Source organism: Salvelinus alpinus, chromosome 15, assembly GCF_045679555.1.
Source record: "Salvelinus alpinus chromosome 15, SLU_Salpinus.1, whole genome shotgun sequence".
In the NCBI taxonomy this organism is placed as follows: domain Eukaryota; kingdom Metazoa; phylum Chordata; class Actinopteri; order Salmoniformes; family Salmonidae; genus Salvelinus; species Salvelinus alpinus.
Genome location: NC_092100.1, coordinates 45,618,626 through 45,643,692, shown reverse-complemented (window position 1 = coordinate 45,643,692; position 25,067 = coordinate 45,618,626). Strand labels below are relative to the sequence as shown.

Genomic DNA, 25,067 nt, shown 5'->3' with positions numbered 1-25,067 from the left:
CAATTTACAGTAGCTATTACAGTGAAAAAAGACCATGCTATTGTTTGAGGAGAGTGCACAACAACAAAAAACTTTTTTAACCGCAACTGGTTTGATGCATTCACCTCTGATGGTAAATAATGTACTTACATTCAGTAATATTGCACTGATTTGTCATCCTGAGGGTCCCAGAGATAAAATGTAGCATATTTTTGTCTGTTCAAATCCATGTTTATATTCAAATGTAGGAACTGAGTTCTACAGCTTGAACCCCTGCTGTCTCTGAGACCCATGAGGCTGTGCACAATTGGCCCAACGTCGTCCGGGTTAGGGGAGGGTTTGGCCGGACAGGATGTCCTTGTCCCATCGCGCTCTAGTGACTCCTGTGGCGGGCCGGGCACATGCACGCTGACACGGTCGCCAGTTGTACGGTGTTTCCTCCAACACATTTGTGCGGCTGGCTTCCGGTTTAGGCAAGCAGTGTGTCAAGAAGCAGTGCGGCTTGGCGGGTTCGTGTTTCGAAGGACGCATGGCTCTCGGCCTTCGCAGCGATGGGACAAAGCTTTGTAAACATTTTCGGGGTTGCTGGTTTTTACATTTCTAACAGGAGTCAATAACCCCTAAAAGAGGAATGTTTTGGTTTTTATGACTATGATGGTAATTGTAAACCAATTCATCAGTTGGTACCTATTGGCTATCATGAAATTGGGGAGAAAAGGGGTATACATTTTATTTTCAAGCAGAACATGAAAACAAGCGTTTCTCATTGGACAATTTCAGGTAGTTCCTACCTGTTGGTCAGTCTTTCTTCCGTGTGGTGCCTAATGAGCATGAGCCAGTAGTTCCCAAAGGGTCTCAAGTGGCTCTGGTACCCACTAGAGAGTTGTAGCCAGTTCCGCTTGGGGAAAGGCTAAAGCCTGCTTGTGACTGGAAACATGACTGTGCATGTCATGATAGTAGTCACGGAGAAATCTAAAGGCACTAGGTAGGTCACGATGCGAGAAAGTGCCAGTCTTGTTTGGCGTTTGCTGCATGACCACGTGTGTGTGATAATCACACTAAACGTTGGATCGCGTGGTTAGTAGAAGACAGAATTTAAGAGGGGCACAAGGGTCATTGGGACATGCCCATTGTGAGAGAGAGAGGCAGAGAGCCTAGAGAGAACATAGTGTTGTGCCAAGTGTAGCGAAGTGCTATCCTGGTCCCAGATCTGCTTGCGTTGTCTAGCCAGTTGGCAGTTGCATCTTAGCTATAGCCTTGTCCCCAACTGGCAAGACGGCACAAACAGATCTGGGACCAGGCTATAATGAAGCACTCAGTTAAGTTGCATAATACATGAATCCAAATGCCACCTCTCTGAACAGCGCTAATGTCTTAATCTGTCTTTGTTGTTGTTGACATTTGCTTGTATACCTCATCCCCAGGCATCCTGCCCCCCTTTGTATCCATCTTGCTGTGGGTGGCGTTGGTGGTGTGTACCACCATGCTCTTCATCCTTCCCAAACCAGGGAGTGTCCGGCCCTTCCTAGTCTCTGTCATAATGCGCTCCATCTACACACTGGGCCTGGACCCCACCCTGCTGCTACTGGGCGCCGCCAACGTAAGTACAGTAGAGTTACCAAGGGCGACGATATCCTTGATGTTAGAGATGCAGGCAGTGTACTAGGTTTGAATCCCAGGGCAGATGGGGTAAATCTGGTGGGAGTTAGCCGGCAGCCGGCGGTTTGCTAGCATCAATATCCCATGTGCTACCAACTGTCGGTGTGCCCATGAGCAAGACACTTGACAGACACCTCGATAAGTTCGCTGATCAAGGCAGTGTCGCTGATGACACTGTTGCATGATGATGAGGAATACCATGGCCCAGTCCTAAATGACTTTGTAGAGTGCTGTGACGAATCACACATGGTCCTCAATACCAATAAGACCAAAGAGATGTGCATAGACTTCAGGAAGCATACAACACCTACCTCTGCAACATCTATCAGAGGTCAGAACATAGAGATTATAGAGGAATACAAATACCTGGGTGTCCTCTTGGACAATAAGCTTCAGTGGAGTAAATGTACAGACCTGATCTACAAAAAGAGTCAACAGAGACTGTACTTTCTCAAAAAGCTGGGATCTTTTCATGTTAATTGTACTATACTGTCTCTGTTTTATACATATTTCATGGAGAGTATTTTAACTTTTTGTATTGTTTGTTGGTTTTGCAATTCCACTGTCAGCCAGAGAAATATGCTGAGAAGGATTATCACCACAGCAAGCAAGGTACTTGGAGTCAAACAGACAGGCCTGGATGAGATCTTTAAGGTCAGGGCCCTCCGCAAGGCTCACAAAATAATGTTAGACCCGAGCCACCCCCTGTACCCGGACTTTGAACTACTCCCCTCTGTGTGCAGGTATAGGGCACCCCTCAGAAGGAAAAACACAACTAGACAATAATTTGTGCCAGGTGTGATATCCCTCCTAAATAGCTCAGGCTAATGTTCCTATCTACCCAGTAAGACCAGCAGGCTAATGTTCCTATCCACCCAGTAAGGCCAGCAGGCTAATGTTCCTATCCACCCAGTAAGGCCAGCAGGCTAATGTTCCTATCCACCCAGTAAGGCCAGCAGGCTAATGTTCCTATCCACCCAGTAAGGCCAGCAGGCTAATGTTCCTATCCACCCAGTAAGGCCAGCAGGCTAACGTTCCTATCTACCCAGTAAGGCCAGCAGGCTAATGTTCCTATCAACTCAGTAAGGCCAGCAGGCTACTGTTCCTATCTACCCAGTAAGGCCAGCAGGCTAATGTTCCTATCCACCCAGTAAGGCCAGCAGGCTAATGTTCCTATCCACCCAGTAAGGCCAGCAGGCTAATGTTCCTATCCACCCAGTAAGGCCAGCATGCTAATGTTCCTATCCACCCAGTAAGGCCAGCATGCTAATGTTCCTATCCACCCAGTAAGGCCAGCAGGCTAATGTTCCTATCCACCCAGTAAGGCCAGCAGGCTAATGTTCCTATCCACCCAGTAAGGCCAGCAGGCTAATGTTCCTATCCACCCAGTAAGGACAGCAGACTAATGTTCCTATCCACCCAGTAAGGACAGCAGACTAATGTTCCTATCCACCCAGTAAGGCCAGCAGGCTAATGTTCCTATCCACCCAGTAAGACCAGCAGGCTAATGTTCCTATCCACCCAGTAAGGACAGCAGACTAATGTTCCTATCCACCCAGTAAGGCCAGCAGGCTAATGTTCCTATCCACTCAGTAAGGCCAGCAGGCTAATGTTCCTATCCACCCAGTAAGGACAGCAGGCTAATGTTCCTATCCACCCAGTAAGGCCAGCAGGCTAATGTTCCTATCCACCCAGTAAGGCCAGCAGGCTAATGTTCCTATCCACCCAGTAAGGCCAGCAGGCTAATGTTCCTATCCACCCAGTAAGGACAGCAGGCTAATGTTCCTATCTACCCAGTAAGTCCAGCAGGCTAACGTTCCTATATACCCAGTAAGGCCAGCAGGCTAATGTTCCTATCCACCCAGTAAGGCCAGCAGGCTAATGTTCCTATCCACCCAGTAAGGCCAGCAGGCTAATGTTCCTATCCACCCAGTAAGGTCAGCAGGCTAATGTTCTTATCTACCCAGTAAGGCCAGCAGGCTAACGTTCCTATCCACCCAGTAAGGCCAGCAGGCTAATGTTCTTATCTACCCAGTAAGGCCAGCAGGCTAGTCTCTTTTTATTGGTATGTAACTGTTATGAAAGTTGTATTGTCAATTTGTTTTGTTATTTAAACGTACATGACACTGCAACAACATTTCCCCATGGGGACAATAAAGTCAGTAAAGTAAACCCCTTAACCCCAACCCCTCTACAGCTGGGATGCTCCCAGATTTGGCATTGTTATATCAGGAAATAAGAATTACTGTTATTAATGAATTCTATTATAGAGGTTTTATTATTCCCAAGAGGCAATTTGTTTGCAAAAAGTACAGAAAAGTAAAATATGGACAAGATATTTTTAAGTAAATGTACAGTGTACTAGGATTTGGCGGTATCCAGATTATCATACCTTCATACCGACCTTGTGCCAAACTTGGATATTTGGTAATGAACACAAGGGGCGTTGTTTTCAAACCCCACTGATACTCTGTAATCCGAAGGTTAGCAATGTTGACAAGTACATTTAAGATCCCATTGAGAATGCTAACTAAATGCTAATGAGCGTGTTGCGAGCATTTTGTCAAGATTCTGACCTAAACTATACAAGTAACTTCAAAATTCTACCCGTAGTTTGCGGCACAAAACAAATATTAGCCAGCAAGGCTCTTGATCCAGGAGGGGATTCTTTGCTGTTACCAAGCGAATGCTTAGCTAGATAGCTAACTAGCTACTAAATTAGCAAACCAAATGCACAACTGCAGAGCATTCAGCACATTTTAGACAGTTAACTTAATTGTTATAAGTCATCTAGCTGGCAAACATGTTGTTGTGAATTCCATACTGGAATTAGATCACAAGGCTCCGGTCTCTCATCGTTGTGCTTGTAAACAAACACCATTTGACTGGGGACTACCGTAAGCTTCATAATAATGTGAGGTGACATGAAGAACGCATGTCGCTTGGCTTTTTCCAAATACCCCGGTATACGATATACTGCCCAAGCCTACAGTGTACAAATATTTTCTTGTGATTTCAGCATCGTCTTCTATTGAAGCAATTGCTCAGTCCTCTACTCTCTCATCTCTCCAGCTCCTCAATAAGATTGTGTTCCTGGTGAGCTTCGTGGGCAACCAGGGGACGTTCACACGGGGCTACAAGCCGGTGGTCATGGACATGCCCTTCCTCTACCACGTGGGCTATGTCATCGTCTGTATGCTGGGCCTCTTCGTCCACGAGTTCTTCTACAGCTTCCTGGTTAGTGGAAACAATCTCTCTGTCTGGTCTTCTCTGCAGCACTTCACCATTAAACTTAAAAAAGACGAGGCTTGATATTATTACTCATTTATAAAAATGTTATCCATTCAATTCAATAAAGTGGATTCATTGAACTTCAAAGTACTTGATTATTATTCAGAAAACCTAAAATTGACGTTTGACAATGGTCTTGATTTAAGTCTGGACCTTTCTTGGTGCCATGTGATGACAGCAGGTGGTTGTTGTGTGGTTATGTCGTTTAGCTTTGTGGTTTCCTTGTTCCTCCTTGTACCAGGTTTTTCAGACACAGTTGCAGAAAGACACATCCTCTCCTACTTTTGCTATTGCTGCCAATCGGAAGCTTTGTGATGTCTGGTTCCTCTACAACTGTGTGTCTGTGTCTGTATCTGTCTGACTGTGTGTCTGTGTCTGTATCTGTCTGACTGTGTGTCTGTGCCCCTCAGCTCTTTGACCTGCTGAACCGCGAGGAGACCCTGCTGAATGTGGTTAAGAGTGTGACACGTAATGGGCGCTCCATCGTCCTCACGGCTGTACTGGCCCTCATCCTGGTCTACCTCTTCTCCATCGTGGGCTTCCTCTTCCTCAAGGACGACTTCCGCATGGACGTGCAACGTCTGCCAGGTCAGTGCCCATAGAAGCACTCTCCTCTTCATCCCAGAACCCTGTACTCTATCCTGGCCTCTACCCTATTACCCCCCCCCCCCCTTCATTCAGTACCCACAATCACCCCCTACTCACTACCTTCGCCTCTATGCTCTACCCTAGGTCTCCGAACTTTTGCCCCTAGTTCAGTTAGTACACACTGTTCCTCAGACCCTATACTAGCTTAGGTCTCAAATCAAATGTTATTTATCACTTGCTTTGTAAACAACAGGTGTAGGCTAACAGTGAAATGCTTACTTACGGGTCTTTTCCAACAATGCAGGGTTAAGGAAATGTGTATGTATATATGTGTGTATATATATATATATATATATATATATATATATACAGTGGGGAGAACAAGTATTTGATACACTGCCGATTTTGCAGGTTTTCCTACTTACAAAGCATGTAGAGGTCTGTAATTTTTATCATAGGTACACTTCAATTGTGAGAGACGGAATCTAAAACAAAAATCCAGAAAATCACATTGTATGATTTTTAAGTAATTAATTTGCATTTTATTGCATGACATAAGTATTTGATCACCTACCAACCAGTAAGAATTCCGGCTCTCACAGACCTGTTAGTTTTTCTTTAAGAAGCCCTCCTGTTCTCCACTCATTACCTGTAGTAACTGCACCTGTTTGATCTCGTTGTTACCTGTGTAAAAGACACCTGTCCACACACTCAATCAAACAGACTCCAACCTCTCCACAATGCCCAATACCAGAGAGCTGTGTTTTGACATCAGGGATAAAATTGTAGACCTGCACAAGTCTGGGATGGGCTACAGGACAATAGGCAAGCAGCTTGGTGAGAAGGCAACAACTTTTGGCGCAATTATTAGAAAATGGAAGAAGTTCAAGATGACGGTCAATCCCCCTCGGTCTGGGGTTCCATGCAAGATCTCACCTCGTGGGGCATCAATGATCACGAGGAAGGTGAGGGATCAGCCCAGAACTACACGGCAGGACCTGGTCAATGACCTGAAGAGAGCTGGGACCACAGTCTCAAAGAAAACCATTAGTAACACACTACGCCGTCATGGATTAAAATCCTGCAGCGCACGCAAGGTCCCCCTGCTCAAGCCAGCGCATGTCCAGGCCTGTCTGAAGTTTGCCAATGACCATCTGGATGATCCAGAGGAGGAATGGGAGAAGGTCATGTGGTCTGATGAGACAAAAATAGAAGAAGGAGGATGAGTACAACCCCAAGATCACCATCCCAACCGTGAAGCATGGAGGTGGAAACATCATTCTTTGGGGATGCTTTTCTGCAAAGGGGACAGGACGACTGCACCGTATTGAGGGGAGGTCTTGGCCAACAACCTCCTTCCCTCAGTAAGAGCATTGAAGATGGGTCGTGGCTGGGTCTTCCAGCATGACAACGACCCGAAACACACAGCCAGGGCAACTAAGGAGTGAGAAGCATCTCAAGGTCCTGGAGTGGCCTAGTCAGTCTCCAGACCTGAACCCAATAGAAAATCTTTGGAGGGAGCTGAAAGTCCGTATTGCTTAGCGACAGCCCCAAAACCTGAAGGATCTGGAGAAGGTCTGTATGGAGGAGTAGGCCAAAATCCCTGCTGCAGTGTGTGCAAACCTGGTCAAGAACTACAGGAAACGTATGATCTCTGTAATTGCAAACAAAGGTTTCTGTACCAAATATTAAGTTCTGCTTTTCTGATGTATCAAATACTTATGTCATGCAATAAAATGCAAATGAATTACTTAAAAATCATACAATGTGATTTTCTGGATTTTTGTTTTAGATTCCGTCTCTCACAGTTGAAGTGTACCTATGATAAAAATGACAGACCTCTACATGCTTTGTAAGTAGGAAAACCTGCAAAATCGGCAGTGTATCAAATACTTGTTCTCCCCACTGTATATATATTTTTTTACATTTGAAGTAGTGACACAAGGATTAAATACACAGTGAATGACAATAACAAGTAAAAAATACCATGGAGTACCAGTACCGAGTCTATTTGCAGGGTACGAGGGAGTTGACGTAGCTATGGGTGATGTGACTAGGCAACATGATAGATAATAGACAGTAGTAGCAGCGTATGTGATGAGTGTGAAAGTGTTTAGCGTCAGTATTCCTGTGTTTGTGTTGGGTTGTCAGTTTGTTAAAGTGAGTGTGTGGGTTGAGTATTTTATTTTTTTATTTAACCTTTATTTAACAAGGCAAGTCAGTTAAAACAAATTCTTATTTACAATGACGGCCTACCGGGGAACAGTGCAACTGTCTCGTTCAGGGTCAGAACGACAGATTTTTACCTTGTCAGCTCAGGGATTCGATCCAGCAACCTTTTGGTTACTGGCCCAACGCTCTAACCACTAGGCTTTATGCAGCCCCATATGTGATGAGTGTGAAATTGTGTGTGGCTGAGGGACACAGAGTCCAGTGAGTGTGCATAGTCATTGCAAGAGTTAGTGCAAAAAAAGGGTCAATGCAGGTAGTCCATGTTGATGGTCAGCGTGGTGGATGTGGTGTTGTCACCGCCTAGGGGCGGCCTGTCAGGAAGGCCAGGATCCAGTTGCAGAGGGAGGTTTTCAGTCCCAGGGTCCTGAGCTTGGTGATGAGCTTGGAGGGGACCATGGCATTGAATGCTGAGCTGTAGTCAATGAACAGCATTCTTACAGAGGTTTTTCTTTCGTCCAGGTGGGTGAGGGCAGTGTGGAGTGCAATAGAGATTGGTCATCTGTGGATTTGTTGGGCGATATGCGAATTGGGAGTGGGATCAGGGTGTCTGGGATGAGGGTGTTGATGTGAGCTATGACCAGCCTTTCAAAGCATTTCATGGCTATAGATGTGTGCTACGGGACGATAGTCATTTGGGCAGGTTACCTTGGCATCTCTGCCCATTTACTCTGTTTCCCTGCAGCACCCCACCCTCCTCAGCCTGTCGTGCTGATCACTGATCTAGTCACTGCTCACTTAGAAGGTCCATGATCTCTGATGATTTGAGGTGTCTGCACTCCTTCTACACTGGACTGAGGCCCCATAGTCTTCCCATTAGGCCTACCCTGCCCCCATCCACACCTAACTGGCCCCCTTCAATACCCACACCTGACTGGCTTCAGTCATTTTCAGGTCAATTCTGTGTCCCGCGGTCGTGAGAACTTCCTTATACAGCCAGTATACAACCTGTGCACAAATTAATAAAATACATTCTAATGACGTCAGTACAATCCTTTTTGCCCACTGTGTAGTTATCACCCGGTGGTAGTTATCACCCGGTGGTAGTTATCACCCGGTGGTAGTTATCACCCGGTGGTAGTTATCATCGGGCAGTACAGCATGAGATGGATGGTTAATTTTACCATTACCCGCTGTTCTCTCTTCAGACACTCTGCTTATCAATAGTGAAATAGGGCTGGAGAGTAAACAGAATAGATTTTAGTGTTGTCAGTTGGAGCTGACAGGAATATAGACTTTGAGTAGTAGGATGGATTTTTTGCTTTATGTCATAACTATGTGTAATTACTAGTAAACACAATTTTACTAAACATAGTTTATAAGACTATGGATTTTAGATAAACCTCTGTCTCTGTTGACTGACTGTGTGCGTGCACGCTTACACGTTCATGCATCTGTGCGTGGAACATTAATTGCCTGTGCCGTTGCACACTTCCCCATGTGTGTGAGCTTTCCAGAGCGTGAGTGCATGCATACAAGAGTGTGGGCGTGCTTTCGCACAACATTCGGGCAGTCAGGGAGAGACAACTTGCCAGCACATATGCACCTGTTGCATAATCTGGCGCGGTGGTCGTGCAGCGCAGAACAGAGCGGCGCTCTTATGTAACCGGCTGGTCTGGGGTGTGTGTTTATTGTACCGTCTGTCTGTGGGCTGAGCTGTCTGAGTGCACAGCGGGAGCTCCAGGCCTGGACTTTACTTGCCACAGGGTTTCCGTTAGACGGTAATAGCCGGCTTTTGGTCGATATTTTTTTAAATTATTGGTGCCAGCCAATTGTCTGGGAGAGAGAGAGAAAAAAATCCCTTTGCGAAATAATGCATTTTATCCTTAATTGATGTAAATACCAGTGGATGTAGCGTGAGAGCTGCTGATACAGCTCAAACAGCTGTTTGTTTCTGCTGGAGTGAAACATGTGCTTTAATAAGACCAGTCATTGCACAACAATTCTAAAGCCAATCGCATTTTTAAAAAACTATGGCCACGATTAAAAATACATTTATATTATTACACTGATCAAAAAAATAAAGGGAACACTAAAATAACACATCCTAGATCTGAATGAATGAAATATTCTTATTAAATACTTTTTTCTTTACATAGTTGAATGTGCTGACAACAAAATCACACAAAAATGATCAATGGAAATCAAATTTATCAACCCATGGAGGTCTGGATTTGGAGTCACACTCAAAATTAAAGTGGAAAACCACACTACAGGCTGATCCAACTTTGATGTAATGTCCTTAAAACAAGTCAAAATGAGGCTCAGTAGTGTGTGTGGCCTCCACGTGCCTGTATACATTTACATTTAAGTCATTTAGCAGACGCTCTTATCCAGAGCGACTTACAAATTGGTGCATTCACCTTATGATATCCAGTGGAACAACCACTTTACAATAGTGCATCTAACTCTTTTAAGGGGGGGGGGGGTTAGAAGGATTACTTTATCCTATCCTAGGTATTCCTTAAAGAGGTGGGGTTTCAGGTGTCTCCGGAAGGTGGTGATTGACTCCGCTGACCTGGCGTCGTGAGGGAGTTTGTTCCACCATTGGGGTGCCAGAGCAGCGAACAGTTTTGACTGGGCTGAGCGGGAACTGTACTTCCTCAGAGGTAGGGAGGCGAGCAGGCCAGAGGTGGATGAACGCAGTGCCCTTGTTTGGGTGTAGGGCCTGATCAGAGCCTGAAGGTACGGAGGTGCCGTTCCCCTCACAGCTCCGTAGGCAAGCACCATGGTCTTATAGCGGATGCGAGCTTCAACTGGAAGCCAGTGGAGAGAGCGGAGGAGCGGGGTGACGTGAGAGAACTTGGGAAAGTTGAACACCAGACGGGCTGCGGCTTTCTGGATGAGTTGTAGGGGTTTAATGGCACAGGCAGGGAGCCCAGCCAACAGCGAGTTGCAGTAATCCAGACGGGAGATGACAAGTGCCTGGATTAGGACCTGCGCCGCTTCCTGCGTGAGGCAGGGTCGTACTCTGCGAATGTTGTAGAGCATGAACCTACAGGAACGGGTCACCGCCTTGATGTTAGTTGAGAACGACAGGGTGTTGTCCAGGATCACGCCAAGGTTCTTAGCACTCTGGGAGGAGGACACAATGGAGTTGTCAACCGTGATGGCGAGATCATGGAACGGGCAGTCCTTCCCCGGGAGGAAGAGCAGCTCCGTCTTGCCGAGGTTCAGCTTGAGGTGGTGATCCGTCATCCACACTGATATGTCTGCCAGACATGCAGAGATGCGATTCACCACCTGGTTATCAGAGGGGGGAAAGGAGAAGATTAATTGTGTGTCGTCTGCATAGCAATGATAGGAGAGACCATGTGAGGATATGACAGAGCCAAGTGACTTGGTGTATAGCGAGAATAGGAGAGGGCCTAGAACAGAGCCCTGGGGGACACCAGTGGTGAGAGCACGTGGTGCGGAGACAGATTCTCGCCACGCCACCTGGTAGGAGCGACCTGTCAGGTAGGACGCAATCCAAGCGTGGGCCGCGCCGGAGATGCCCAGCTCGGAGAGGGTGGAGAGGAGGATCTGATGGTTCACAGTATCAAAGGCAGCCGATAGGTCTAGAAGGATGAGAGCAGAGGAGAGAGAGTTAGCTTTAGCAGTGCGGAGCGCCTCCGTGACACAGAGAAGAGCAGTCTCAGTTGAATGACTAGTCTTGAAACCTGACTGATTTGGATCAAGAAGGTCATTCTGAGAGAGATAGCAGGAGAGCTGGCCAAGGACGGCACGTTCAAGAGTTTTGGAGAGAAAAGAAAGAAGGGATACTGGTCTGTAGTTGTTGACATCGGAGGGATCGAGTGTAGGTTTTTTCAGAAGGGGTGCAACTCTCGCTCTCTTGAAGACGGAAGGGACGTAGCCAGCGGTCAAGGATGAGTTGATGAGCGAGGTGAGGTAAGGGAGAAGGTCTCCGGAAATGGTCTGGAGAAGAGAGGAGGGGATAGGGTCAAGCGGGCAGGTTGTTGGGCGGCCGGCCGTCACAAGACGCGAGATTTCATCTGGAGAGAGAGGGGAGAAAGAGGTCAAAGCACAGGGTAGGGCAGTGTGAGCAGAACCAGCGGTGTCGTTTGACTTAGCAAACGAGGATCGGATGTCGTCGACCTTCTTTTCAAAATGGTTGACGAAGTCATCAGCAGAGAGGGAGGAGGGGGGAGGAGGGGGAGGAGGATTCAGGAGGGAGGAGAAGGTGGCAAAGAGCTTCCTAGGGTTAGAGGCAGATGCTTGGAATTTATAGTGGTAGAAATTGGCTTTAGCAGCAGAGACAGAAGAGGAGAATGTAGAGAGGAGGGAGTGAAAGGATGCCAGGTCCGCAGGGAGGCGAGTTTTCCTCCATTTCCGCTCGGCTGCCCGGAGCCCTGTTGTATGACCTCCCTACAACGCCTGGGCATGCTCCTGATGAGGTGGCGGATGGTCTCCTGAGGGATCTCCTCCCAGACCTGGACTAAAGCATCCGCCAACTCCTGGACAGTCTGTGGTGCAACGTGGCGTTGGTGGATGGAGCGAGACATGATGTCCCAGATGTGCTCAATTGGATTCAGGTCTGGAGAACGGGCAGGCCAGTCCATAGCATCAATGCCTTCCTCTTGCAGGAACTGCTGACACACTCCAGCCACATGAGGTCTAGCATTGTCTTGCATTAGGAGGAACACAGGGCCAACCTCACAAGGGGTCTGAGGATCTCATCTCGGTACCGAATGGCAGTCAGGCTACCTCTGGCGAGCACATGGAGGGCTGTGCGGCCCCCCAAAGAAATGCCACCCCACACCATGACTGACCCACCGCCAAACCGGTCATGCTGGAGGATGTTGCAGGCAGCGGAACGTTCTCCACGGTGTCTCCAGACTCTGTCACGTCTGTCACATGTGCTCATGTGCTCAGTGTGAACCTGCTTTCATCTGTGAAGAGCACAGGGCGCCAGTGGCGAATTTGCCAATCTTGGTGTTCTCTGGCAAATGCCAAACGTCCTGCACGGTGTTGGGCTGTAAGCACAACCCCCACCTGTGGACGTCGGGCCCTCATACCACCCTCATGGAGTCTGTTTCTGACCGTTTGAGCAGACACATGCACATTTGTGGCCTGCTGGAGGTCATTTTGCAGGGCTCTGGCAGTGCTCCTCCTTGCACAAAGGCTGAGGTAGCGGTCCTGCTGCTGGGTTGTTTCCCTCCTACGGCCTCCTCCACGTCTCCTGATGTACGGGCCTGTCTCCTGGTAGCGCCTCCATGCTCTGGACACTACGCTGACAGACACAGCAAACCTTCTTGCCACAGCTCGCATTGATGTGCCATCCTGGATGAGCTGCACTACCTGAGCCACTTGTGTGGGTTGTAGACTCCGTCTCATGCTACCACTAGAGTGAAAGCACCGCCAGCATTCAAAAGTGACCAAAACATCAGCCAGGAAGCATAGAAACTGAGAAGTGGTCTGTGGTCACCACCTGCAGAACCACTCCTTTATTGGGGGTGTCTTGCTAATTGCCTCTAATTTCCACCTGTTGTCTATTCCATTTGCACAACAGCATGTGAAATGTATTGTCAATCAGTGTTGCTTCCTAAGTGGACAGTTTGATTTCACAGAAGTGTGATTGACTTGGAGTTACATTGTGTTGTTTAAGTGTTCCCTTTATTTTTTTGAGCAGTGTATTATTTTCTATTATTTATTTTCTAAAGACTTCTATATGCCATTGAAACCAATAGCCTTTTTCTCTCATGTTCTATTGGTTTTCAAATCAACTTTATTTAATTGTCCAGTAGCCAATGCCACAATCCTAGTCATTAGCAACCCATGCTAGTTGTTGCATATTTAAATCTCCCCTCTTTCTAAGTTTCTAACAGATATTTTCATTCGCACGTAGCCTACTGCCTTGTGTGCATTGCTGCGCTTATAATTGGATGTAGCCTAGGCCTAGTGGTTGTATGAATTTGGGATCTATCATCCCCCAACTGTCCCAGAGTCTGTTTGGAATAGGGTATTTCTTTCTTGCACCGAACGACAAGATGACCAATAGAATAGGGCAACTTTTCTACTGTGGGGGATAGTAGATTGACATAGGCTAGTGATTTTGCTGTTTGTCTTGTTGGCTGAGGAAAAGTAAATGTGGGTAGTTATTCTAACATAGGCGGCATGTGAGTTTCAAGTTTGGCAAAGCAAATTTTCACCATAAAAAATACACCTTTTATAATGGCAGGCATTCCATGCATCCTCACATTTGCGGACTTATGTAAGATAGTCTACTGTTCCTAATGTGATGATTAGGTTGGATAGTCGTAGTGGCTTAGGGTATCAGATAGCAGGCTATATCCTACATTTATTCTCCTTTTTTGCACAGGAAAACATTGGCCTTTTTATAAACACATTTCAAGCAATTCTACTACACTATGTATGACTGGAGACATTAGCAGAAACTTTTTTAATTCGACAAATGACAGGGTAGGCTACTCTGCTAACACTGACAAACAGATCAATAAAAACGACGTTGTCTGATCCATATATTAGGCCTACGAAAAGGAGCGACACAAATACAACGTCTATATAACCTGGAGGAGGAAATGATTGTTCAAATACAAACAAAAGTGGCACTGACCCAATGATAGAGACAGTGACTATGAACACTCACCGAGGATATGGCCGATGTTCTCCGCTAGTGCCAATAAGAGTACTACTTTTCGCTAAATTAAGTTGAGAATCTTGATAATTAAAAGACAAATTGGAGTCTTTTCATTGTCTTCTCGTTACAGCAATAGCCATTTGTTTTCTAAACAGTTTTTTTGAGATTGTATTTTTAAATATTTCGATATGCCTCAACAATCATCTATTTGGTATTTGCCGCAAGCTCTGCTCAAATTGCAGGCCCTTCTGACTATAGTCTATACGAGTATCATTTTTTTCCTAATGATCCTCTGTGGCCAAATCATGCTTTCTGGTGTAGTAGCCTATTTTGACGGATTTTATTTATTTATATATAGACAGGAGTAAACTGATTAGGCTATATCATTTTGGCAATCTAATTCGATGTACTTTAGGGAAAGCTTCTCTAGCCTTATGGAGTCACTGCCTATGTATTCTAACATCTTCCAAATGCCCATCGAAATTCATTAAGAATGATGCATGCTGTTGTATATGAGTTGTATGTCCTGTTAAGACATGTCGTTTTGAGAACCGTGCGTGGACGCCCTAATCCGGTTACGCAACAGACGGATGTGGGTCCGGTAAATTTCTTACATGCTCTGTAAATTAAAATGCTGCCGGTCAAATGTCCACCGCCACATTTTCCTAATGGAAACACTGCGCTGCCAGTATTTGTTTGAATCCGGTCCACTGCTCTTTCAGCACTTTCAGACCATAGCTAGTTCAGTTAGTTCTCAGTCCTTAGTGTAGAGTAATCGTGGAGAGGGAGAAGCAGAGGTATATAGGGGATGACTCATCGTCCTTTGTTCTCTAGTCCAGTGTGTGTCTATGGATCACCTGCACTACAGGGGCCTCGACACGTGACCTCACCGGCTCCTCTCTATTTTTATCCCTCCTTCTCTGACAATGTTCTCACCCTCTCGATCTCTCTCTCGCTGTTTTCTTTAAAACGCTCCTCCCCTCTTTTGAAATCTGTCACATAGAGGGGTCACATCCTCCCACGTTTCAGTGTTCAAACTCTTTCATCCAGTGTTGTGAGCACAAGCTTTTGTTGAAGTCTACTATTGTGAGGGGATTTCAACCTGAATCTGATATAGACATGTACAGCTTTTTGAAATGTGAACTTGTCACTCGTTGTCAGGTAGATTTAAGATACTACCACCTTTTGATGTGTACATCTATCATTAGTTATCTAACACACAGTATGGAGTAGCAGGAGGGGGAAATGGCCTGCCCTGCTGCGTTGCGCTCACACACACAGACACACTCCTCATGGCTGTATGTTTTGATGTGTGTGTCCAGTGATGGCGGGGGAGGACGATGGGACGGAGCGTGTGTGTGACACTCTGCTGATGTGTATCGTGACGGTGCTGAACCAGGGCCTGAGGAACGGAGGGGGAGTGGGAGACGTGCTGAGGAAACCTTCCAAAGACGTGAGTGACATGGTCCAATCAGTCAGTCCATCAATCAGTTGATCAATGAACCAGTCAGTAAGAAAATGTACTAAAACAAAGGGCCAACTCTTTTTCATGATGATGCTGGTGGTGATGATTACAGCTCTATTGATGGTATTAATCGGGATGATGATTATGAGGATGTGGATAGCAGGGGTGGAAAAAGTTCTCCATTTTCATACTTGAGTAAAAGTAAAGATACCTTAATAGAAAATTACTCAAGTAAAAGTGAGTCACCCAGTTAAATACTACTTGAGTAAAAGTATTTGGTTTTAAATATACTTAAGTATCAAAAGTGAATATAATTGCTCAAATATACTTAAGTATCAAAAGTAAAATAATATTAACTTCCTTATTTTAAGCAAACGGCACAATTGTTTTTTTTTTTGTTTTTTTTATTGACGGATAGCCAGGGCAATGCTCCAACACTCAGACATAATTTACAAACAAAGCATTTTTTTGTGAGTCCGCCATATAAGAGGTAGTAGGGATGACCAGGGATGTTCTCTTGAAAGTGTGTGAATTGGACCATTTTCCTGTCCAAATTGTGGGTGTCAGGGAAAATGTAAAAGTAAAAGTTGGCAAAAATATATATAGTAAAGTACAGATACACAAAAAAAATACTTAAGTAAAAAATACTTTAAAGTACTACTTAAGTACTTTACACGAGGTGGATAATGCTGATACTTTGATGCTGAAGATCACTCTCTCGTTGTTTCTCACCGGTCCACTCGTTACCCAGGATCCTCTGTTTGTGGCCCGTGTGGTGTATGACCTGCTGTTCTTCTTCATCGTCATCATCATTGTCCTCAACCTCATCTTCGGCGTCATCATCGATACGTTCGCTGACCTGAGGAGCGAGAAGCAGAGGAAGGAGGAGATACTGAAGACCACCTGTTTCATCTGTGGTGGGTTCACAGCCCTACACAACACTACATAACTCTATATAGCACTATATAGAAGACTACAGAGCACCACATAACACTACGCAGCACTACGTAACAGTACACAGAACTACATAGCAGGAAAATACATATTGTACAGTTCTGTCGCGTTATGTGTGGGTTTTTGTATCGTCCTGATGCGACGTTCTACGGTAAATTTCTTGCGTTTTGCCACTTTAATAGCAATATACTCCCTCTACTGTCTTGCAATGTTAGAATAAAATCTGACTTCCTTTTGTGCTTGCTGCCTGTACATATCGAACATTACTATGAAGTATGTGCTGTAGATATACAGCAAGACCGTATAGAGAGTAGGGGTGTGAGGATCTCGTCATACTTGTATTCAGAATTGTATCTGTATCATCACACTTAATACTCGTGATCGGAAAACCCGGAAGTGCATTTTAAATGTAAGTAAAGCTTATACCTCAAGTGCGCATTACTGCACTATCAGTCAAAGTGCATCTCAGAGCACATCGTTATGTTCCTTTGCTCATTCACACACATTATTAAACGACCCCGACCAGTGGCAATGCACATGATTAACTTAGTCCTATTCAATGTTCAATGAAATAGGATAATATATACAGTGGGGAGAACAAGTATTTGAGACACTGCCGATTTTGCAGGTTTTCCTACTTACAAAGCATGTAGAGGTCTGTAATTTTTTATCATAGGTACACTTCAACTGTGAGAGACGGAATCTAAAACAAAAATCCAGAAAATCACATTGTATGATTTTTAAGTAATTAATTTGCATTTTATTGCATGACATAAGTATTTGATCACCTACCAACCAGTAAGATTTCCGGCTCTCACAGACCTGTTAGTTTTTCTTTAAGAAGCCCTCCTGTTCTCCACTCATTACCTGTATTAACTACACCTGTTTGAACTCGTTACCTGTATAAAAGACACCTGTCCACACACTCAATCAAACAGACTCCAACCTCTCCACAATGGCCAAGACCAGAGGGCTGTGTAAGGACATCAGGGTTAAAATTGTAGACCTGCACAAGGCTGGGATGGGCTACAGGACAATAGGCAAGCAGCTTGGTGAGAAGGCAACAACTTTTGGCGCAATTATTAGAAAAAGTTCAAGATGACGGTCAATCACCCTCGGTCTGGGGCTCCATGCAAGATCTCACCTCGTGGGGCATCAATGATCACGAGGAAGGTGAGGGATCAGCCCAGAACTACACGGCAGGACCTGGTCAATGACCTGAAGAGAGCTGGGACCACAGTCTCAAAGAAAACCATTAGTAACACACTACGCCGTCATGGATTAAAATCCTGCAGCGCACGCACAGTCCCCCTGCTCAAGCCAGCGCATGTCCAGGCCCGTCTGAAGTTTGCCAATGACCATCTGGATGATCCAGAGGAGGAATGGGAGAGGCTCATGTGGTCTGATGAGACAAAAATAGAGCTTTTTGGTCTAAACTCCACTCGCCGTGTTTGGAGGAAGAAGAAGGATGAGTACAACCCCAAGAACACCATCCCAACCGTGAAGAATGGAGGTGGAAACATCATTCTTTGGCGATGCTTTTCTGCAAAGGGGACAGGACGACTGCACCGTATTGAGGGGAGGATGGATGGGGCCATGTATCGTGAGATCTTGGCCAACAACCTCCTTCCCTCAGTAAGAGCATTGAAGATGGTTCGTGGCTGGGTCTTCCAGCATGACAACAACCCAAAACACACAGCCAGGGCAACTAAGGAGTGGCTCCGTAAGAAGCATCTCAAGGTCCTGGAGTGGCCTAGCCAGTCTCCAGACCTGAACCCAATAGAAAATCTTTGGAGGGAGCTGAAAGTCCGTATTGCTTAGCGACAGCCCCAAAACCTGAAGGATCTGGAGAAGGTCTGTATGGAGGAGTGGGCCAAAATCCCTGCTGCAGTGTGTGCAAACCTGGTCAAGAACTACAGGAAACGTATGATCTCTGTAATTGCAAACAAAGGTTCCTGTATCAAATATTAAGTTCTGCTTTTCTGATGTATCAAATACTTATGTCATGCAATAAAATGCAAATTAATTACTTAAAAATCATACAATGTGATTTTCTGGATTTTTTTTTAGATTCTGTCTCTCACAGTTGAAGTGTACCTATGATAAAAATTACAGACCTCTACATGCTTTGTAAGTAGGAAAACCTGCAAAATCGGTAGTGTATCAAATACTTCTTCTCCCTACTGTATATATATATATTCACTCACTCATTCATTCATTCAGTCATTCATTCATTCAGTCATTCATTCATTCATTCATTACCAGTCACCTACTCATTCAAGAGTTTTTATTTATTTGTCTACATTGTAGAATAATAGTGAAGACATCAAAACTATGACATAACACATATGGAATCATGTAGTAACCAAAGAAGTGTGAAACTAATCAAAATATATTTTCTATTTGAGATTCTTCAAATAGCCACCCTTTGCCTTGATGACCGCTTTGCACACTCTTGGCACACTCTTGGCATTCTCTCAACCAGCTTCACCTGGAATGCTTTTCCAACAGTCTTGAAGGAGTTCCCACATATTCTGAGCACTTGTTGGCTGCTTTTCCTTCACTATGCGGTCAGACTCATCCCACACCATCTCAATTTGGTTGAGGTTGGGGGATTGTGGAGGCCGGGTCATCTGATGCAGCACTACATCACTCTCATTCTTGGTCAAATAGCCCTTACACAGTTGATTACACCTTTAGTAGTGGTTTCTTTACAGCAATTCGACCATGAAGGCCTGATGCACACAGTTGATGTTGAGATGTGTCTGTTACTTGAACTCTGAAGCATTTATTTGGGCTGCAATTTCTGAGGCTGGTAACTCTAATGAACTTATCCTCTGCAGCAGAGGTAACTCTGGTTCTTCCATTCCTGTGGCAGTCCTCATGAGAGCCAATTTCATCATAGCGCTTGATGGTTATTGCGACTGCAAAAACCATCTTTCAAAATTCTTGAAAAATTCCGTATTGACTGACCTTCATGTCTTAAAGTAATCATGTTCTGTCGTTTCTCTTTGCTTATTTGAGCTGTTATTTCCATAATATGGACTTGGTCTTTTACCAAATAGGGCTATCTTCTGTATACCACCCCTACCTTGTCACAATACAACTGATTGGCTCAAATGCATTAAGAAGGAAAGAAATTCCACAAATTAACTTTTAAAAGGCACACCTGTTAATGGAAATGAATTCCAGGTGACTACCTCACGAAGCTGGTTGAGAGACTGTCAAGAGTGTGCAAAGCTGTCCTCAAGGCAAAGGGTGGCTATTTGAAGAATCTGAAATACAAAATATATTTTGATTTTGTTTAACTTTTTTGGTTACTACATGATTCCATATGTGTTATTTCATAGTTTTGACGTCTTCACTATTATTCTATAATGTAGAAAATAGTAAAAATAAAGAAAAACCCTTGAATGAGTAGGTGTTCTAAAACTTTTGACCGGTAGTGTGTGTGTATGTCTGTATGTCTGTCTGTATGTATGTACAGTTGAAGTCGGAGTCATTAAAACTCGTTTTTCAACCACTCCACCACTTTCTTGTTTACAAACTATAGTTTTGGCATGTCGGTTAGGACATCTACTTTTGTGCATGGCCCAAGTAATTTTTCCAACAATTGTTTACAGACAGATTATTTCACTTATTATTCACTGTATCACAATTCCAGTGGGTCAGAAGTTTACATACACTAAGTTGACTGTGTGTTTTAAACATCTTGGAAAATTCCAGAACATTATGTCATTGCTAGAAGCTTCTGATAGGCTAATTGACATCATTTGAGTCAAATGGGTCAATTGGAGGTGTACCTGTGGATGTCCAGGTGTCTGGTGTACCTGTGGAAGTCTGGTTCATCCTTGGGAGCAATTTCCAAATGCCTGAAGGTACCATGTTCATCTGTACAAACAATAGTACGCAAGTATAAACACCATGGGACCACGCAGCCGTCATACCGCTCAGGAAGGAGACGCCACTGCTCCAAAACCGCCATAAAAAAGCCAGACTACGGTTTGCAACTGCAGATGGGGACAAAGATGGTACTTTTTGGAGAAATGTCCTCTGGTCTGATGAAACAGAAATAAACTGTTTGGCCATAATGACCATTGTTATGTTTGGAGGAAAAAGGGGGAGGCTTGCAAGCCAAAGAACACCATCCCAACCGTGAAGCACGGGGGTGGCAGCATCATGTTGTGGGGGTGCTTTGCTGCAGGAGGGACTGGTGCACTTCACACAGTCGATGGCATCATGAAGAGGGAAAATTATGTGGATATATTGAAGCAGCATCTCAAGACATCAGTCAGGAAGTTAAAGCTTGGTCGCAAATGGGTCTTCCAAATGGACATTGACCCCAAGCATACTTTCAAAGGTGTGGCAAAATGGCTTGAGGACATCAAAGTCAAGGTATTGGAGTGGCCATCACAAAGCCCTGACCTCAATCCAATAGAAAATTTGTGGGTAGAACTGAAAAAGCGTGGGCGAGCAAGGAGGCCTACAAACCTGACTCAGTTACACCAGCTCTGTCAAGAGGAATGGGCCAAAATTCACCCAAATTATTGTGGGAAGCTTGTGGAAGGCTACCCGAAACATTTGACCCAAGTTAAACAATTTAAAGGCAATGCTACCAAATACTAAGTGTATGTAACTTCTGACCCACTGGGAATGTGATGAAAAAAATAAAAGATGAAATAAATCATTCTCTCTACTATTATTCTGACATTTCACATTCTTAAAATAAAGTGATGATCTTAGGATCTAACCTGACCTAACCTGACCTAAGGCAGGGAATTTTTACTTGGATTACATTTCAGGAATTGTGAAAAACTGAGTTTAAATTTATTTGGCTAAGGTATATGTAAACTTCCGACTTCGTGTGTGTGTGTGGCTGGCTGGCTGGCTTTTCAACAACAAAAACTACTATATTGCCTGCATTTATTCCAGACACAGATTTAGATGAACGTAGGCTAACTCCCATATAACTTTTGTGAGGAGAAAACCTTTTCTCTCCCGACACTTATGCCACAACATTTGTACAATCAAAAATAAACTATCTACGTTTGTCATTTTATTTTCTATTGATCTGTCACTCGGTAAACATGCCTGGGCGAGAATAAATAATAGCAATAATTGCCGCACGTTTGTTTACAGACTGAAGAACTAGCCTTTAGTTGTTTAGAGCACAGAGTGCTTCACACTGTTTGAGTGAAAGAGATGTGTGCTGTCAGCTGACAATTACATTTTTCCAATCACAGATAATTACAAAAATACTTGTCAATTGTATTTGGAAAGTTCTCCATATTTGTTACGATACTCGTTGTGTCCGAGTACTCAGCACACCCCTAATAGAGAGGCTCTAAAATATAATTAAGAACAGCAACGAAACTGCAGGATATGACAAAGGTAAAGTGAATTGGTGGATCAGTGAATTGGTATATCAGTGAATAAGTACTGTTTTTCCTCACTCAGGGTTGGAGAGGGATAAGTTTGACAACAAGACGGTGTCCTTTGAGGAGCACATCACGTCGGAACACAACATGTGGCACTATCTGTACTTCCTGGTTCTGGTGAGGGTGAAGGACCCCACAGAGTACACCGGCCCAGAAAGCTACGTGGCCCAGATGATCAAGGTGGGTAGTTGTTGAGCTACCTCTTCCATGATCTACACAGGTCTTCACATCAACACCTCTGTGTTGCATGATAGAACGGTGTGTCTATTTTAGCACCAAGGTACTGGTGATGCAATGATGAGTCAGGATTTTATATTTGAACCTCATCTGTGTTGAATGTGAAAACAGTGTTGGAACGTTGAATTCTGACTCCTTGCTGTCACTGCCATTTCAAAGGTATTGGCTGTTTTTACATGTGTAGCATGTCTGTTATGAGTACACACACTCGCACAAACACACAGTTTGTCCTTTAAATGTATGCAGTAGCTGTAGCGTCTCAAGGTGTCCTCAGCAGCCAGAGGCAGTGAAAAATCTGCCAACGTGCCCTTGAGCAAGGTACTTAACCCTAATTGCTCCAGTAAGTTACTCTGGATAAGAGCGTCTGCTAAATGACTAAAATGTAAATGATAAATGTGTTCCGGTCTGACTGTGAATCATCAGCCTCTGCAGCAGACCCCCCCGCAAAAGAGCGAAAAACACCACAAAACATGACTGAGCCCAGCATCACAACCTCCCTCTCTACCTTTCCCTTTCTCTTAGACTTGGTTATAAAGCTACAGTGCACTTCTCAGAAACTAGGGACTGCCACTCTGATCTTTCTCCCTCCTAGGGTTTTACTACTGACATGCAGTAAGGGTGGCAACGTCCTGTCTGGAAACGTGCCACAACCTGTCCGGGGGAAAAAAGCAATACAGAGGAGGCATTTATGTATGGGCTGTTATGGTGCAGTTCTAATGCATTGTTCGAGTTGTCATACCCATGTCTTAAACCCCTTATAATCCTCTCATAATGATCCTGACTAATACCAGCGAGTTTCAATCTGTTGAAGTGTTGAAACAAACAGATACATAACATATTATTTGTCATTACAAAAGCTCATACATGATTATAACATGTTATAAAGCGTTATAGCTGGATGCTTTAAATAAAGCTTTATCAGAAGGGGTTTTAGTTGGTTGCCAAGAGGTTTTAATGTGTTCAAACATCATTGCAGTGGGTTCAAACAACTATTTGCATAACAAATAGTTGACGACTGAATGTAATTGAGATGTTTTAAAGAAGTGATGGCCAGTCAGACTGAGGTACTGGTGCATGGTGATGTCATGGTGAGTCAGGAGTTGTAGATGTACATCTCTTTAGATGTTGGCCCTATAAACACTGTGATTGGCAGAAAGCAACCTGGATTTATAGACAATAGTCTATATCTGTATCTCTTCTGAACAATATAAGATCAAGATCTGTGTACGTTCAGCTCTGAGAAATATTTAGTCTATTCTGTTGACATGTCATTAGTTGCTGTATTAGACAGCACTAAAGTGCATTGCGGAGCTCAGGCTGTGTTCTCTGCAGTTTGCTTTAGGTGAACACGCACACCGCAGTCCTTACTCAGTCTGAGGGGTGGACTAGCTAATTAACGCAGTCTTTCCACCGCTCTCCCTCCCTGTCTGTACGCAGTGCACTGACACCTGGGGAGAGTATCACATATGCACACACACAAACACAAAACACAGTTTCCAAGACTCTGAGAATGAGTGTGTCCGCCTGGTAAATACAGAATTACAGTGCATTCGTAAAGTGTTCAGACCCCTTGACTTTTTCCACATTTTGTTACGTTACAGCCTTATTCTAAAATGGATTAAATAATTTCCCCCCTCAATCTACACACAATGCCACATAATGACAAAGCAAAAACAGGTTTTTGGAAATGTTTGCAAATGTATATATTTAAAAAAAAAAAATGATAACATTTACATAAGTATTCAGGCCCTTTACTCCGTACTTTGTTGAAGCACCTTTGGCAGCGATTATAGCCTCGAGTCTTCTTGGGTATGACGCTACAAGCTTGGTACAACTGTATTTTGGGAGTTTCTCCACTTCTTCTCTGCAGATCCTCTCAAGCTCTGTCAGGCTCTATGGGGAGTGTCGCTGCACAGCTATTTTCAGGTCTTTCCAGAGATGTTCGATCGTGTTTAAGTCCGGGCTCTGGCTGGGCCACTCAAGGACATTCACAGACGTGTCCCGAAGCCTCTCCTGCGTTGTCTTGGCTGTATGCTTAGGGCCGTTATCCTGTTGGAAGGTGAACCGTCGCCCCAGTCTGAGGTCCTGAGCGCTCTGGAGCAGGTTTTCATCAAGGATCTCTCTGTACTTTGCTCTGTTCATCTTTCCCTTGATCCTGACTAGTCTCCCAGTCCCTGCTGCTGAAAAACATTCCCACAGCATGATGCTGCCACCACCATTGTTCACCGTATGGATGGTGCCAGGTTTCCTCCAGACGTGACACTTTGCGTTTAGGCCAAAGAGTTTAATCTTGGTTTCATCAGACCAGATAATCTTGTTTCTCATGGTCTAAGAGTCCTTCAGGTGCCTTTTGGCAAACTCAAAGCGGACTGTCATGTGCCTTTTACTGAGGAGTGGCTTCCGTCTGGCCACTATCATAAAGGCCTGATTGGTGGAGTGCTGCAGAGATGGTTGTCATTCTGGAAGGTTCTCCCATCACCACAGAGGAACTCTGGAGCTCTGTCAGAGTGACCGCGGGATTCTTGGTCACCTCCTTGACCAAGGCCCTTTTCCCCCAATTGCTAAGTTTGGCTGGGAAGCCAGCTTCAGGGAGAGTCTTGGTGGTTCCAAACTTCTTCCATTTAAG

General features: G+C 44.6%; 1 protein-coding gene across 4 annotated transcripts in view; it reads left to right on the top strand.

Moving 5' to 3' along the window:
* Positions 1–25,067, top strand: part of LOC139540160 (inositol 1,4,5-trisphosphate-gated calcium channel ITPR2-like) — a 163,696-nt gene that overhangs the window by 112,797 nt on the left and 25,832 nt on the right. For all 4 annotated transcript variants that reach the window (XM_071343751.1, XM_071343752.1, XM_071343750.1 and 1 more), the window contains 6 exons: positions 1,404–1,579; positions 4,711–4,875; positions 5,340–5,517; positions 15,670–15,800; positions 16,564–16,729; positions 22,224–22,384. In XM_071343751.1, the coding sequence (XP_071199852.1) occupies positions 1,404–1,579; positions 4,711–4,875; positions 5,340–5,517; positions 15,670–15,800; positions 16,564–16,729; positions 22,224–22,384 (977 nt within the window). The remainder of the gene's footprint in view (positions 1–1,403; positions 1,580–4,710; positions 4,876–5,339; positions 5,518–15,669; positions 15,801–16,563; positions 16,730–22,223; positions 22,385–25,067) is intronic.